Source organism: Elephas maximus, chromosome 22 (genome assembly GCF_024166365.1).
Source record: "Elephas maximus indicus isolate mEleMax1 chromosome 22, mEleMax1 primary haplotype, whole genome shotgun sequence".
Lineage (NCBI taxonomy): Eukaryota > Metazoa > Chordata > Mammalia > Proboscidea > Elephantidae > Elephas > Elephas maximus.
Genome location: NC_064840.1, coordinates 23,694,292 through 23,711,671, shown reverse-complemented (window position 1 = coordinate 23,711,671; position 17,380 = coordinate 23,694,292). Strand labels below are relative to the sequence as shown.

General features: G+C 42.2%; 1 protein-coding gene across 1 annotated transcript in view; it reads left to right on the top strand.

Annotated features, from left to right (window-relative positions):
• LOC126065426 (sodium/glucose cotransporter 1-like) overlaps nucleotides 1–17,380 on the top strand; it is a 67,106-nt gene that overhangs the window by 43,252 nt on the left and 6,474 nt on the right. The window contains exons 10-11 of the mRNA XM_049865460.1: nucleotides 11,563–11,731; nucleotides 15,337–15,552. Coding sequence (XP_049721417.1) covers nucleotides 11,563–11,731; nucleotides 15,337–15,552 — 385 coding nt within the window. The remainder of the gene's footprint in view (nucleotides 1–11,562; nucleotides 11,732–15,336; nucleotides 15,553–17,380) is intronic.

Sequence of the window (17,380 nt, the reverse complement as noted above, 5' to 3'; positions counted from 1 at the left end):
GTCGCTGTTGTTTTTTGTTTTAGGCTTCAGTTTTGCAATGGAATGTGTTGCTTTTATAATCAGAAAGAAAATTATTTCCATTTGGGAAAAAATAATCACAATGATAAAAGTAAGCATAGTGTAATATACAGCCCAAAAATAGTTTTGTGAGACCATTTATATACATTATCTCATTTAGTCCTCAGGACAGCCTTTAAAGGTAAGTTTTACCACCTTGATTCTCATTGTACAACTGGGGAGACAGTGGCCCAGAAGGAGGAGGTGGTTTACCTGTGGTCACATAGTAAGTAGAGGGACCTGTCCATCTCAGGGCCCATGCTGTCAACCACGGTGCCGCACAGCACCATGCTAGGCATGGAATGGAGGACACAAACACATGTAACACATGGTCCTTGACTTTAAAGAGCTGATTTCGTAGGATTTCACATTGGCAGTCCATGGCCACATCCAGCCCATAATGTTTAATGTGGCTTACATTATGTCTAGACGACTTCCTTTTATCTAGGGTTGAGGTGCATGTTGCTCGTTTACCTCACCTGCCTAACCCCTGCAGGTTTTGAGTTGGACTTTACATTTTGATTAGTATTTGATAGTTTGTGGCACAAGCAGTTTCCAGTTGGCTAATAACCAAAAGGTTTGTGGTTCAAACTCATCCAGCCACTCCACTGGAGAATGACCAGGCCATCTGCTCTCATAAAGATTACAGCCAGGAGGACCCTATGGAGTAATTCTGCTCTGTAATACATGGAGTCACCATGAGTGGGGGATCGACTCAATGGCAGCTAACAACCACCACCCCTACAGGTTTCGAGTTTGACTTTACATTTTGATTAGTATTATAGTTTAAAAAGCACTACTTTTCCAAGATTTTAAGGAACAGATTTCAGCTTTATTTAAATTGTGATCAAACCAAAACCAAACCCAGTGCCATCAAGTCGATTCCGATTCATAGCGACCCTATAGGACAGAGTAGAACTGGACCATAGAGTTTCCAAGGAGTGCCTGGCAGATTTGAACTGCCAACCCTTTGGTTAGCAGCCGTAGCACTTAACCACTATGCCACCAGGGTTTCCTAAATTGTGATAGAACATAGAAAAAACACGAAGACTGAAATCCAGTTCACAAAGTTTAAGACACGATGCCAAGACCTTAAAGATATAATACAAAAGAAAAAGACCAATATCACTTTTAAGTATCAATGCAAAAATTGTAAGTAAAATATTACACAAAAAACCCAGTGCCGTCAAATCCAACAGTACATTAAAAGAATGGCGTTCCACTACTAATTGGGTTTTTTCTCAGAAATATAAGGATGATTCAGTGTTAAGAAATGTAGTAATATAATATACCATGTTGATAGATCAAAATAAAAAAAAATCATATGGATCTATTTACAGTCGATGAAAAGACATTTAGTAAAATGGGTACTTTTTCAACATGATAAAACGTATCTGTATTATCCTAACTACCATGTATCAGTTTGTCATACTGTGGTAGCTTGCATATTGCTGTGATACTGGAAGCTATACCACCAGCATTTCAAATGCCAGCAGGGTAACCCATGGTGGACAGATTTCAGCAGAGCATCCAGACAAAGACAGACTAGGAACAAAGACTTGGCCCTCTATGTCAGAAATTTAGCCAATGAAAATATCTTGCTTTTATAATCAGAATGAAAATTTTATCCGTTTGGGAAAAAATAAATAATCCCAATGATAAAAATAAGCACAGTGTCAGAGGAGAAACTAGGTAACTGGGAGCTCCTAAAAATCAAACACCTATGCTCATCCAAAGACTTCACCAAAAGAGTAGAAAGTTTACCCACAGACTGGGAAAAAGTTTTTAGCTATGACATTTCCAATCAGTGTCTGATCTCTGAAATCTACATAATACTGCAAAAACCCAACTACAAAAAGACAAATAAGCCAATTAAAAAATGGGCAAAGAATATGAACTGACACTTCACTAAAGAAGACTTTCAGGTAGCTAACGGATACATGAGGAAACGCTCACGATCATTAGCCATTAGAGAAATGCAAATCAAAACTACAATGAGATTCCATCTCACTCCAATGAGGCTGGCATTAATGCAAAAAACACAAAATAATAAATGCTTGAAAGGTTGTGGAGAGACTGGAACACTTATACACTGCTGGTGGGAATGTAAAATGGTAAAACCACTTTGGAAATCGATTTGGCGCTTCCTTAAAAAACTAGAAATACAACAACCATACAATCCAGCAATCCCACTCCTTGGAATATATCCCAGAGAAATAAGAGCCTTTACACGAACAGATATATGCACACCCATGTTCATTGCAGCACTGTTTACAATAGCAAAAAGATGGAAGTAACCAAGGTGCCCATCAACAGATGAATGGATAAATAAATTATGGTATATTCACACAATGGAATACTATGCATCGATAAAGAACAATGATGAATCCGTGAAACATTTCATAACATGAAAGAATCTGGAAGGCATTATGCTGAGTGAAATTAGTCAGTTTTTTTTTTGCAAATATTGTATGAGACCACTATTAAAAGAACTCAAGAGATAGTTTAAACGGAGAATATTCTTTGATGGTTACTAGAGGGGGAGGGAGGGAGGGAGAAGGGTTTTCACTAATTAGATAGTAGATAAGAACTATTTTAGGTGAAGGGAAAGACAACACACAATACAGGAGAGGTGGGCACAACTGGACTAAATCAAAAGCAAAGAAGTTTCCTGAATAAACTGAATGTTTTGAAGGCCAGCGTAGCAGGGGCGGGGGTTTGAGGACCATGGTTTCAGGGGACATCTAAGTCAATTGGCATAATAAAATCTATTAAGAAAAAATTTTGCATCCCACTTTGGTGAGTGGCTTCTGGGGTCTTAAACGCTAGCAAGCAGCCATCTAAGATGCATCAGTGGGTCTCAACCCATTTGGAAAATGAAGAACACCAAAGACACAAGGTAGTTATGAGCCCAAGAGACAGAAAGGGCCACATAAACCAGAGACTACATCAGCCTGAGACCAGAAGAACTAGATGGTGCCTGGCTACAACCGATGACTGCCCTGACAGGGAACACAACAGAGAATCCTTGAGGGAGCAGGAGAGCAGTGGGATGCAGACCTCAAATTCTGGTAAAAAGACCAGACTCAATAGTCTGACTGAGACTAGAAGGACCCTAGGGGTCATGGTCCCCATACCTTCTGTTAGCCCAAGACAGGAACTGTTCCCAAAGCCAACTCTTCAGACAGGGATTGGACTGGACTATGGGATAGAAAATGATGCTGGTGAAGAGTGAGCTTCTTGGATCAAGTAGACACATGTGGGCAGCTCCTGTCTGGAAGGGAGATGAGAGGGCAGAGAGGGTCAGAAACTGGCTGAATGGACACGAAAAGATAGAGTGGAGGGAAGGAGTGTGCTGTCTCATTAAGGGAAGGACAACTAGGAGAGTATATAGCAAGGTGTATATATATTTTTGCATGAGAGTCCGACTTGATTTGTAAACTTTCACTTAGAGCACAATAAATATTTATATTAATTTATATATTTATATTTAATATAGTAATACTAATAAATATTTTTTTAAAGCATAGTGTAATGTATCCCCCAAAATAGTACTTGTGAGGCCATTACATACATTATCTTACTTAGTCCCCGTGATGGACAAGTTTCAGCGGAGCTGGATCACAATGACATATCATCAGGAGGGATCAATTGCTGAAGGAGGACATCATATTTGGTGAAGTAGAGAGCCAACGAGGGCATGGGAGATCCTCAGTGAGACAAATTGGCACAATTGCTGCAACAATGGATTCAAATATGCTAGTGACTGTAAGGATAGCATAGGACCAGGCAACGTTTCATTCTGTCACCATGAATTGTAGTCAATTTGATGGCAGCTAACAACAACATGTTGTTGTTAGGTGCCATCGAGTCATTTCCAACTTATAGCGACCCTATGCTCAACAGAATGAAACACTGCCTGGTCCAGCACTATACTCACCATTGCTGCTATGCTTGAGCCCATTGTTGTAATTGCATTGTTGTGTCAATCCATCTCATTGAGGGTCTTCCTCTTTTTTGTTGCCCCTCTACTTTACCAAGCATGATGTCCTTCTCCGGGGATTGATCCCTCCTGATAACATGTCCAAAGTGTGTGAGACGTAGTCTCACCATCCTTACTTCTAAGGAGCATTCTGGCTGTACTTCCTCCAAAACAGATTTGTTCATTCTTTTGGCAGTCCACGGTATATTCAATATGCTTTGCCAACACCACAATTCAAAAGTATCAGTTCTTATTCACTCCTCCTTATTCACTGTCCAGCTTTCTCATACATATAAGGCAATTGAAAACACCATGGCTTGGGTCAGGCTCACCTGTGTCTCAAAGTGACATCTTTGTTTTTCAATACTTTATAGAGGTGTTCTGCATCAGATTTTCCCAATGCATCTTTAGATTTCTTGATTGTTGCCTCCATGGGTGTTGATTGTGGATACAAGTAAAATGAAATCCTTGACAACCTCAGTCTTTTCTCCATTTATCATGATGTTGCTCATTGGTTCAGTTGTGAGGATTTTTGTTTCCTTTATGTTGAGGTGTAGTCCTTACTGAAGGCTGTGGTCGTTGATCTTCATCAGTAAGTGCTTCAAGTCCTCTTCACTTTCAGCAAGCAAGGTTCTGTTATCTGCATAACCCAGCTTGTCAGTGAATCTTCTCCAATCCTGATGCCCCATTTTTCTTCATATAGTCCAGCTTCTCGGATTATTTGCTTAGCATACAGATTGAATAAGTATGGTGAAAGGATACAACCCTGATGCACACCTTTCCTGACTTTAAACCATGCAGTATCTCCTTGTTCTATTCAAATGACTGCCCCTAGGCCCATGTACAGATCCCGCATGAGCACAATTAAGTGTTCCAGAATTCCCATTCTTTGCAATGTTATCCATAATTTGTTATGATCCACACAGTCAAATGCCTTAGCATAGTCAGTAAAACACAGGTAAACATCTTTCTGGTATTCTCTGCTTTCAGCCAGGATCCATCTGACATCAGCAATGATATCCCTGGCTCCACATCCTCCTCTGAATCTGGCCTGAATTTCTGGCCGTTCCCTGTCAATGTACTACTGCAGCCGTTTTTTAATGATCTTCAGCAAAATTTTACGTACATGTGATATTAATGATATTGTTCGATAATTTCCACATTCAGTTGGATCACCTTTTTTGGAAATAGGCCTAACTAAAGATCTCTTCTAGTCAGTTGGCCAAGTAGCTGTCTTTGAAATTTCTTGGCATAGACAAGTGAGTACTTCCAGCACTGCATCCATTTGTTGAGGCATCTCAATTGGTATTCCATCAATTCCTGGAACCTTGTTTTTCGCCAGTGCTTTCAGTGCAGCTTGGACATCTTCCTTCAGTACCATTGGTTCCTGATCATATGTTACCTCCTGAAATGGTTGAATGTCGACCAGTTGTTTTTGGTATAGTGACTCTGTGTATCCCTTTCATCTTCCTTTGATGTTCCTTGTGTCGTTTAATATTTTCCCTGTAGAATCCTTCAGTATTGCAACTTGAAGCTTAATTTTTTTTTCTTCAGTCCTTTCAGCTTGAGAAATGCCAAGCATGTGCTTCCCTTTTGGTTTTCTATCTCCAGCTCTTTGCATATGTCATCATAATACTTTACTTTGTCTTCTCAAGCCACCCTTTGAAATTTTCTGTTCAGTTCTTTTACTTCACCATTTCTTCCTTTTGCTTTAGCTACTTGACATTCAAGATCAAGTTTCAGAGTCTCTTCTGTCATCCATTTTGGTCTTTTCATTCTCTCCTGCCTTTTTAATGATCTCTTGCTTTCTTTATGTATGATGTCCTTGATGTCATTCCACAATTCGTATGGGCTTCGGTCATTAATGTTCAACCTGTCAAATCTGTTTTTGAGATGGTCTCTAAATTCAGGTGGGATATACTCAAGGTCATACTTTGGCTCTCGTGGACTTTTCCTAATTTTCTTCGGTTTGAACTTGAACTTGCATATGAGTAATCAACGGTCTGATCCGTCGTCAGCCCCTTGCCTTGTTCTGACTGATGACGTTGAGCTTTTCCATCGTCTCTCTCCACAGATGTAGTCGATTTGATACCTCTGTATTCCATCTGGTGAGGTCTATGTGTGTAGTCGCCATTTATGTTGGTGAAAAAAGGTATTTGCATTGAAAAGGTCATTGGTCTTGCAAAATTCAGTCATGTGATTTCTGGCATCATATCTATCACCAAGGCCATATTTTCCAACTACCCCACATGTCTGTCAGTTTGTCATACTGTGGGGGCTTGCATGTTGCTGTGGTGCTGGAAGCTATGCCACAGATATTCAGATACTAGCAGGGTCACACATGGCGGACAGGTTTCAGCCGAGCTTCAGACTAAGACAGGCTAGGAAGAAGGACCCAGAAGTCTACTTCTGAAAATTAGCTAGTGAAAACCTTATGAACAGCAGAGGAACACTGTCTGATACAGTGCCGCAAAATGAGACCCACAGGTTGGAAGTCACTCTAAAGATGACTGGGGAAGAGCTGCCTCCTCAAAATAGAGTCGACCTTAATGACATGGATGGAGTCAGGCTTTCGGGACCTTCATTTGCTGATGTGGCACGACTCAAAATGGGAAGAAACAGCTGCAAACATCCATTAATAATTGGAACATGGAATGTACGAATCTAGGAAAATTGGAAGTTGCCAAAAATGAAATGGAATGCATAAACATCGCTGTCCTAGGTGTTAGTGAGCTGAAATGAACTGGTATTGACCATTTTGAATCAGACAATAATATGGTCTATTATGCTGGGATGACAACTTGAAGATGAACATTTCAGGATCTATCCTGAAGTACAGTGCTGTCAGTGATAGGGTAATATCCGTACGCCTACCAGGAAGCCCAGGTAATACGACTGTTACTCAGATTTACGCACCAACCACTAAGGTGAAAGATGAAGAAATAGAAGATTTTTACCAACTTCTGCAGTCTGAAATTGGTCAAACATGCAATCAGGATGCATTGATAATTACTAGTGATTGGAATGGGAAGTTGGAAATGAAGAAGAATTGGTAGTTGGATGTAGTGATCTATAAATATCAATTAGGTCAAGGTAGATGATAGTGTTCTTGAAATCTTTTGTATTCTTACTGATTTTTTTTGTCTAGTTGTATCGATTACTGAGAGAGGGGTATTAAAACCTTAAGTTATAATCGTGAAGTTGTTTATATTCCCTATAGTTCTGTCATTTTTTGTGTCATATATTTAAAATTTCTGGCATCAAGTGCATACACATTTATGCTTAGTATGCCTTCCTTATGAATTGACCCTTTCATTATTATGAAATGTCTTTATCTCTGATAATACTCCTTGTCTCGAGGCTTACTTTGTTGTTAATACAGCCATACCAGCTTTCTTATGCTTAGTGTTTGTGACATCTTTTACTTTTAACCTATTGTCATGGATTGAATTACGTCCCCCAAAAAATGTGTGTACCAACTTGGCTGGGCCATGATTCCGGGTATTGTGGGATTTTCCTATGTGTTGTAAATCCTGCCTCTGTGATGTTAATGAGGGAGGATGGGCGGCAGTTGTGTTAGTGAGGCAGGACTCAATCTACAAGATTGGATTATATCTTGAGGCAATCTCTTGAGATAAAAAAGAAGACAGGAGAGAAACAAGGGGACCTCATACTACCAACAAAGCAGTGGCAGGAGTAGACCGTGGCCTTTGGACTCGGGGTCCTTGCGCAGAGAAGCTTCTAGTGTAGGGGAAGATTGATGAGAAAGCCAACAGAGAGAGAAAGCCTTCCCCTGGAGCTGACGTCCTGAATTTGGACTTTTAGCCTACTTTACCATGAAAAATAAATTTCTCTTTGTTAAAGCCACCCACTTGTGGTATTTCCGTTATAGCAGTACTAGATGACTGGGACAATATTTTTTAAGTGAATCCCTTGTAGAGTACATATGATTGGATCATGATTTTTCATTCAGTCTGACATTCTTTGCCTTTTGAGCGTTTACTTCATTTGCATTTAATGTAGTCATTAATATGGTTGGAAATATTTATTAATGTTCTATTTTAACTCCTTTTGGTTGCTCTAGGGATTACAGTATGCATTCTTAATCTATCACGGTCTACTTAGAGTTAACATTGTACCACTTTATGTAAAATATAAGTACCTTACAACAGTATATGCCCTTTTCCCATTCCACTTTCTATTATTTTTGTTATATATTTTACATTTGCATACATTATAAACCCCACAACACAATGATATAACTTTTGCTCTAAGTAGTCAGTTGCCTTTTAAAGATGTTAAAATAAGAAAAAAATATAGAATTTTTTATTTACTCCTTATATCTTACCTTTTTGGTGTTTATCGTTCTTTCTTTTAGGTCAGAATTTCCATCTGTTTCATTTCTTTTCACCCTGAAAGAACTTTCTTCAGCATGTCTTGTAATGCAGGTCTGTTGGTGACAGTTTTTCTCAGTTCTTAACTATCAGAAAATGTTTTTATTTCATCTTCATTTTTTAAGGATATTTTTACTGGATTCTGGGTTGACAGTGTTTTTCTTTCATCACTTTAAAGGTGCTATTCCATTGTCTTCCATCCTTTTGTTTCTGATAATTTATCCATAGCTTATATTGTTTTTTTATATTGTTACTTTTCTGTATATAATGTGTCTTTTTTTCCTCTTTCAAGATTTTCTCTTCGTTTTTGGTTTTCAGCAGCTTCATTACAATGTGTGTAAAGATAGAGGTGTATGTGTGTTTGTATGAGAGTGTGTGTTTATCCTGCTTGGGCATTGCTGAGCTTCTAGAATCTGTAAATTAATAGCTTTCACCAAATTTGGGGACTTTGTGTTTGTGTGTGAGAGAGAGAGAGAGACTGTGTGTGTGCTTTAGGTGAAAGTTTCCAGCTCAAGTTAATTTCTCATACAAAAATTTATACACATTGTTTTGTGACATTAGTGCCAGTCCCCACAATGTGACAGCACACTCCCCTTTTCCACCCCAGTTTCCCTGTGTCCATTCAACCAGTCCCTGTCCCTTCCTGCTTTCTCATCTTGCCTCCAGACAGGAGCCGCCCATTTGGTCTCCTGTATCTGATTAAACTAAGAGCACACTCCTTGGGTGTATTCTTTTTTGTTTTATAGCCCTCTCTAATCTTTGTGGAAGAGTTGGCTTCAGGAATGGTTTCAGTTCTGGGATAGCAGAGTGTCCAGGGGCCATAGTTTCAGGGGTTCCTCCAGTCTCTATCAGACCATTAAGTCTGGTCTTTTTACATGAATCTGAGTTCTGCTCCACACTTTTCTTCTGCTCTGTCAGGGACTCGCTGTTGTGTGCCCTGTCAGGACAGTCATTGCTGGTAGCTGGGCACCATCTAGTTCCTCTGGTCTTAGACTGGTGGAGTCCCTGGTTTATTTGGTCCTTTTAGTCTCTTGGGCTAATATTTTCCTTGTGTCTTTAGTTTTCTTCATTTTCTTCATTCTTCTTTGCTCCAAGTGAGATGCGACCTGCTAATATCCCAGATGCCACTCACCAAATTTGGGAGTTTTTTGACCATTATCTCTTTGAATATTTTTTCTACTCCAGCCTCTCTTCTTCTTTTGGGAATCTCTTTACGCATATCTTAGTCCTTTTGATGTTATACTAAAGATCATTAAGTCTCTGCTTTTTTTTTTCCCCCTTCTCTCTATCCTTTCTCTTAGATTTCTATCAGTCTGTCTTTAGGTTTACTGGCCATTTCTTCTCCCATTTCTAATCTACTGTTAAGGCCAACCAGTGAGTTTTTTATTTCAGATATTTCAGTTCTGGAATTTCTATTTGGTTCCTTTATAAGATTTCTATAGTTTCTATTTTTCTGTCACAATTTTCCATCTGTTCACTTATTATGTCCATCGTGTTTAAGTCCTTTAATATATCTACAGTAACTGTTTTGAAGTTCTTGTTTTCAGACTTTAACATTGAAGTAATATCATGGTTGGTTTCTATTGATTGCTTTTTTTATTGACTTATGGGTCACATTTTCCCATTTCTTCACATGCCTAGTAAGTTTTTATTGTATACTGAACATTATGGGTGGTACATTATAGAGACTCTAGATCAAGCTTTTCTGAAGAGGAACCCGTGAAGATGTTTTTGTTCCAGCATGCATTTAAACTACTAACCTCCTTGAACTTGTGGAGGCTTGATTTTATACTGTGTTAGGATGGGTCTGTTTGAGTTTTCCCCTTAGTTTTCAAGCAAATTCTTTGTTCTGAGATATAGTCTCTACTCCTAGGACATGCCCTTCTTGGGTTTCAGTGAAAAGCCCAAAGTGGTTACATAGCCCTTGATGAGATTCAAGCCAATTTGTCTCCCCTGCTGTAGGAGGCAGTTGAAATCTTTGCTCAGCTTTTTCAGCCTTTCAACCATTGCTTTTTACTGAACTCGTTGGAGATTCTCCCACATATACACAGTTCACGGGTCAGTCAAGAGTTCAGTGGGAGTTTATGCACAGATTGGGACCTCCTTGTTTTGTGGATCTCGCCTTTCTAGAATTTCCCTCAGCATTTTTCAACCACTCTGGCAGCCCCATACTCTGTCCTCTAACACCTCAACCAGGTAACAGTGGCTTTCTGCTTGAATTCTAGCCATTCTACACCATGCAGACTGGGGACAGCCTTCAGGAAAAAGCCGTATAAATGGATATATCACCCATTGTGCTTCCCTTCTTTCAAGGACTGAATCTTCTCTCGTTTCTGCCTGCTTTTGGCTGTTCTCCAGTGCTTTCAGATTTTTGTTTATATTTTTCCCAGAGCTTATAACTGTTATCTCTGAGAAAGTTAGTCCAATGCTAGCCCTCCCATCATTACTAGAACTGGAACTCACTTCCCTGCCTCACCTTTGGCTATCAACGAGTTAGTCCTTTGTAGCTTATATTCACACTCTCTTAGAATTGTAATTTTTAAGCACTTATTGACACAGAACTAAGATTTGTTCACCTTTGACATTTTATCTAGTGTAGTTTTGTATGTGGATACACATTTAAAAAGTCATTTACTTAGAAAAATAATGAATATTTGGAGCCTCTGCCCACACCCTTAAAAATGTGAGCAAAATTTAAATAACACCCTAAGTTTCTGAATTTAACTTGTTAAAATCTTTAAAGGCATGTGCCATGCTAATCTGTCTGAAAGAAAAAGAAAGCGTTACCTCTCAAGAAATTAATATCTGCCATGTATTTGTATATTTTAAACCTGACCACCCCAAACATACTCTTCAAATTTGGTGAAAATCTATTCATGATCCAGTAACAAGCAAATGGGCAAAAACTTAGTTTTATTTATTCGTAAGTTAAAGGGGCTTTGTCTACAGCCCTGTAACACCCATTTGTATTCAGGGGTATGACCATCTCCTCTGTCCCCACAGTCATGAATGAGCACCTGAATTTAACCTAAGGAATAATTGAGTTAATGGTTTATGGTTTGTAGACATTTTACTGGCAAAAAAAAAAAAAAAAATCAACTTTTCCTTAACTGTTGATTTAATTTACAGGTTTTTCATTATTTTATTACTTGCGGTTAGCATTGCCTGGGTCCCTGTTGGGCTAACATCACAGAGTGGACAACTTTTTGAATATATGCAGGCAGTGACGATTTACCTGGCGCCACCCATTGCTGCTGTCTTCCTGCTTGCCATATTTTGCAAGAGAGTCAATGAACAGGTAGGTGTTGGCATGCTGCCACATGGCGCAAGGTGTGGGGTCATCTTTATGTTGTAGTTGTCTTTGCAGGAGTTGTCCTCAAATGATGTCTTGTGCTTTGAGAGTTCGATTGTTATATCATTTGCTTTCTGAGAGATGATTTCCTTCTGGGGAGATTTGCTCTGAGCTCCCTCGTGTGCATGGAGGGAAAGTAAAAGCTCTGATTTCTTCTACTCCCCTTGTAACGTAACCTGCTCTGGCTCTGCCATAAATGGTGCAGAGTGATGAAGGATTCCTCATCATGTATAACTGTGGGAAAGTATTCTCTCGCCTCTGTACACAAATGTGTCTCACCCAGAGATTTCCCACTTGCAAAGGGGATGTAGTAGTGGGCTCCTTCTGCCTTCCCTATAGTGAGGCGGTAGTTATTTTGACCATCTCTTCCAGCCACACTTAGGACCAAAAAAAGATCTCAATTAAAGGGTCAATAAGACATTGAAAAAACGGTTTGCCAGGATATTTTCATTTATTTGAGTCATATCTTAATTTTGTTTCCCCCAATAACCCCTAGCAGTGGGCCTTGCACCAGTTCGTGAGGGTGGCATCTGAGGCAATCTGTGATCTGGGCCCTGCCTACCTCTGCAGCCTTCCCCTCTTCACACACAGCCCCCTCTGCCCCAGCCACTCCGGACAACTCGCTGTGCTGTTTGCCCAACTGTCCAGCGCCCTCTTCAGCTTCCCTACCCGTGCATAGACTGTTCATTTTGCCTGAAGTACCTTTTTCCTTCTCCACCTGGCTGATTCATCCTCCCAGGCTCATCTCAGTTGTGAACTCCTCCAGATCAACCTGCCATTGCTCCCTGCTCTGCCCCACTCGCCAGGACTCCCCTTAGCACTGAGGTGCCAACTTGGGTGCCAAGCGGGGAAGGGCACAGCCAGAGAAGCAGCCAGTTGGGGGCTATCAGGGCCTGTCACCAAGGAAACAGAGATCTGGTCAGTGCTCTGCTGCTATTCTAGTCCAATATTGCCTGCATATTACATCTGCCATCTCCGACCTAGACAACTTCTCAAGCCCTCTGTCTACCCTCTGCTTAAGATGGCATGCCCATCTTATTCCATCCATGTTCTTGTAGACCTGCCCTTCTGCATGTCTCCTTCAGTGGAAGGGTTCATGTGGGTCATCGGCCTGCCTTTAGGTTTCAGTGCTTTCTCCAAGGTAATAGGCTCTAGTGGACCCACACACTGAGGCCATTCCTTCCTCCATCTCCCCTGACATCAGCTACAGCTCCCAGCTGAGGCCTGGCTCGTACCAGCATGTCTCAGAGGGGCATCAGGCAGCACCAGCCTTTCTTTGCATCCATCAGACCAAACAGGCATGCCTAGTACTGCTCCACATGTCTGAGAGACTTGGCAGGCTCTGTTTGGTCTGTCCAGCCCCATGCTGGGCACCAGACATAATGCCATCCTCATCTTAAAGGCTCACAGAAGCTCATGGTAACCACATCTTAGTTTCATGATGAGATTGACAGCCTTTCTTTCAGAGCAACCACTTTTAAAATTGTGTAAAATGTGTAACCTCAACATATTCAACTAATATTGAGTGCCTTCTATATGCCTGTTCTAGGCCCTGTGATATACGATAGACTCCTTTCCCTTCTGGGGTCTTATGGAGTCCAGCCACAGAGACAGGTGACATGCAATGAGCAAATAAAGAAAGATGTCTCTTAGTGACATAGTGCTGTTTAGGAGGGAAGAAAGGACAATGGAGTGTGGCCGGGCAGGTGCTGGTGAGGACAGGAACATTGGCCAAGTGGTAGGAGAAAAGCTCTTACAGAAGTGACCTTGAATCTGAAACCTGAATAGTCAGCCAGGAACACTAAGATCCAGGGAAAGACCCAAACAGAGGGAGGGGCAAGTGTGAAGGCCAAGCCAGGTGCACAGTGGGCAGGTCTAAATTGCAGGAAGAAGGCCAGGTGGCTGGAGCCACCGGACCTGGGGGAAACTGGTGGAGCCAAGTGAGTCCGAGTGCGGGGTGGCATCCTCTTATATGTGCTTTGAAAGGTCACACTGGCTTCTGTGGGGAGAATGGGCTGCAGCAGGCAAGCAGGAGGACATCTGCGTGGGAGAGATGGCAGCCATAGAGAGAATAGGAAGGCGCTGGATTCCAGATACATTTTGGAGGTAAAGCCAGCAGGATTTGCTAGTGGGTTGGTGGTGCGGCATGATGAAAAGAAAGGAACCGAGGATGACTCCTGTGCACCCAAGCAGATGGGGCACCATTAAAGAGATGGGGAAGGCTAAGTTCTTCCTGGACACAGCAGGTTCAAGGCACCTATTCATGATCTAACTTAAAAGCGTCTCCAGGTTTTGTTTATTTTTTAAGTTCTCTGATTGACCTAAGAGAGAGTACAAGTGTCTCTGGTCTTTGCTTAGCCTAAGAAAGTATCATCTTTTCACTGTTGCTTGCACTCTGCATCTGCAAGGTATTCGAGACCATTATTGTGAAAAGTTTAACTTTAGAACTCAGATATCCAGGTGTAAAAATAATCAAAGCATAAAAAGAATGAAAGGTATAGGGTTTATTTGAGCAGTTAATCTGTATGCATCCAGGGAGACCTCTCTGTTCGGAAAGACAGGAAGGCTTGTCTTAGGCCAGGTAGAGTGAGTTTTCAAGGAGGGAAGGAGGAAATACAGAGCAGAAAATTAAGCATTGACTAATGGTGGCATAAGGAGTCGTGGTGGCACAATGGTTAAGCACTCAGCTGCTAATCAAAAGGTTGGCGATTTCAACCTACCCAATGGCTCCAAGGAGAAATACTTGGTAATCTGTTCCCATAAAGATTATTTAAAAATAAAAAAAAAAAAAACCTGTTGCCATCCAGTTGATTGCCACTCATAGTGACCCCCTATAGGACAGAGCAGAACTTTCCCATAGGGTTTCCTAGGCTGTAGTCTTTATGGGAGCAGATTGCCACATCTTTTTCCAATGGACTGGCTGGTGGGTTCGAACTGCAGACCTTTCAGTTAGCAGCCGAGTGCTTAATCATTGCGCCGCCAGGGATCCAGTTCTACTCTCATATGGGTCCCCAGGAGTCAAAATCGATGGCATCCAACAATAACGACAACCATTTTAACATGATTGATTGAATCATGCCCCCTTCCTGAGATCAGCTGAAACCAGGTACTAGGTGGTCTTTGTGGTCTGGCCAGCCCCCCATTCATTTACACAAATTCTCCGGTGTAGTCCGGATGTTTTAAAATAATAAAGGCACCCCAACTACTCAGGAAGTTCTAAAGTTTTAGACTTCTCTCTCAGGAAGCAAAAGTCATTACCTAAAGTTAAATTCTTTGCATAAGATAAACTCTCAGCTAGTTTATACTTAACAGATGTCTTTGTAACAAAGGGAAGCTGCATGACAACCTGGTCACTGTATCTCCACACTATTTTCCGTTGTCTGCTTTGAGTGCATTCCACAACCATCAGTGGCCTCGGTGAACTTTCCTGTGCACTCAGGGATCTGTCCATGTCTCTTGTCCTTAGTATCTCTAACACATGGAGTGAGGGGAGCGTGCTCTCCTCCTCACAGGTGTTCCTTGGTAACTCTCTCGGGCTCACTGTTTGGCAGGGTGCCTTCTGGGGGCTGGCTGGCGGACTCCTGATCGGTGTCTCTCGAATGGTGACTGAGTTTGTGTACGGCCCCCAGAGCTGCGGGAAGAGCAGCAGGTGCCCAGCCCTCATCTGCAGCGTGCACTTCCTCTACTTCACCATCATCCTCTTCGCGCTCAGTCTGCTCATCATCCTGGGGGTCTCCTTAGCCACAGACCCCATTCCCGACAAACACGTGAGTGCTGCTGCCTGGACTTCCCGGGGCCCACCCACTCTCCTGATGGATAGTGCCTCAGTTTGCTAGCATGGAAGCTCTACTTCGTTCTGGCCTTCTCTTTGGAAGTCAGATGAGGGGTCGAGGGTGAGGGTGGGTCAGAAACAGACAAGTAACATGGGAAGGACCCAGCCTTAAAAAAACAAGTCAAAACGAAAAGCTCTTCAACAGCACCCCAATTTGGTATTCATTTGATTAAGAAGTTTGCCTTTTAAAATGCCAGTTTCCCTTGGAAGTGTTGACTTCACTAACCTCAGTATGAATCAGTGTATCCAGCTGCCACCCCCTCAAAGGGAATTCAGTCAAAGGGAAGGGGAGAAAGTCTTGCTGGGGGGATACCCTTAACCGGGTCTGTGCAAGGAGCTTACGCAGCCATCTCCTCACAGGGCCCTTTCGTAGGAGGCCCTGCATCGTGCAAATGGTTAAGTGCTTGGCTACTTACTGAAAGACTGGGGAGGTTTGAGTCCACCCAGAGGTGCCTCAGAAGAAAGGCCTGGCAGTCTACTTCCAAAAAATTAGCAACTGAAAACCCTATGGAGCACAGTTCTACTCTGACACACATGGGGCTGCCATGAGTAGGAGCCAGGTGGGTGGCAACTGATTTGGTTGTTTTAGTTTTTTTTATTAGTCACTCCATTGCTGGATAATAAAAAGCCTGTGCTCTGAGAAGTTATGTGACTTGTCTGAGGCAGCATCCCAGTCAGTGGTAGAACTGGGCCCCAGCCTGGCACTGAGCTTGCACTCTCTACCATGTCAGCCTCTTTGTCAGGACAGGGACTTGGCCAAAAAGCATCAGGAGGAAGGGGCCGGGCATCCAGAAATCCAAAGGGTCTGCAGTATAGAGAGGCACTCAGAAGGGGGGTGCTTTTCTTGCAACCTGACCTGAGACCCAGAAAAAGCTGGTGTTGCATTACCAGAGCAAAGCTGAGGTAGGAGGTCAGCTTGGAGGCTGTGTACCCCATTGTCTCCCACCACAGCTCTGGGTTTCCCTCTCATCACCCTTTCTGCTCAGGATTTTCCATTTGACTCGACTCCAGAATGTGCAGGCCCCTCCCCCTCCCGCCCGCCCATCATGGAGCACTGCCAGGAGAGCTTCCTCCTCTGAAGTTTCTCCTGCTCAGGTCCTTCCTAGGCCATCAGCTTGTCTGTGCTCTTTTCTTTTGCTTTTCTTACTCTTAACCTTTTGTTTTTGCCCTCCTTCTTGTGTGCTTAGCCAAGTATTTTTGTGTGTGTGTGCTTTAAGTGAAAGTTTACAAATCAAGTCAGTCTCTCATACAAAAATTTATATACACCTTGCTATATACTCCTAATTGCCCTCCCCCTAATGAGACAGCACACCCCTTCTCTCCACTCTCTATTTCCGTATACATTCAGCCAGCTTCTGATCCCTTCTGCCCTCTCTCCCCTTCAGACAGGAGATGCCAACATACATAGTCTCATGTATCTGCTTGATCCAAGAAGCTCATTCTTCACCAGTATCATTTTCTATCCCATAGTCCAGTGCAGTCCCTATCTGAAGAGTTGGCTTTGGGAGTGGTTCCTATCTTGGGCTAACAGAAGGTCTGGGGACCATGACCTCTGGGGTCCCTCTAGTCTCAGTCAGACCATTAAGTCTGGTCTTTTTACGAGAATATGGGGTCTGCATCCCACTGCTCTCCTGCTCCCTCAGGAGTTCTCCGTTGTGTTCCCTGTCAGGACAGTCATTGGTTGTAGCCGGGCACCATCTAGTTCTTTTGGTCTCAGGTTGATGTAGTCTCTGATTTATGTGGCCCTTTCTGTCTCTTGGGCT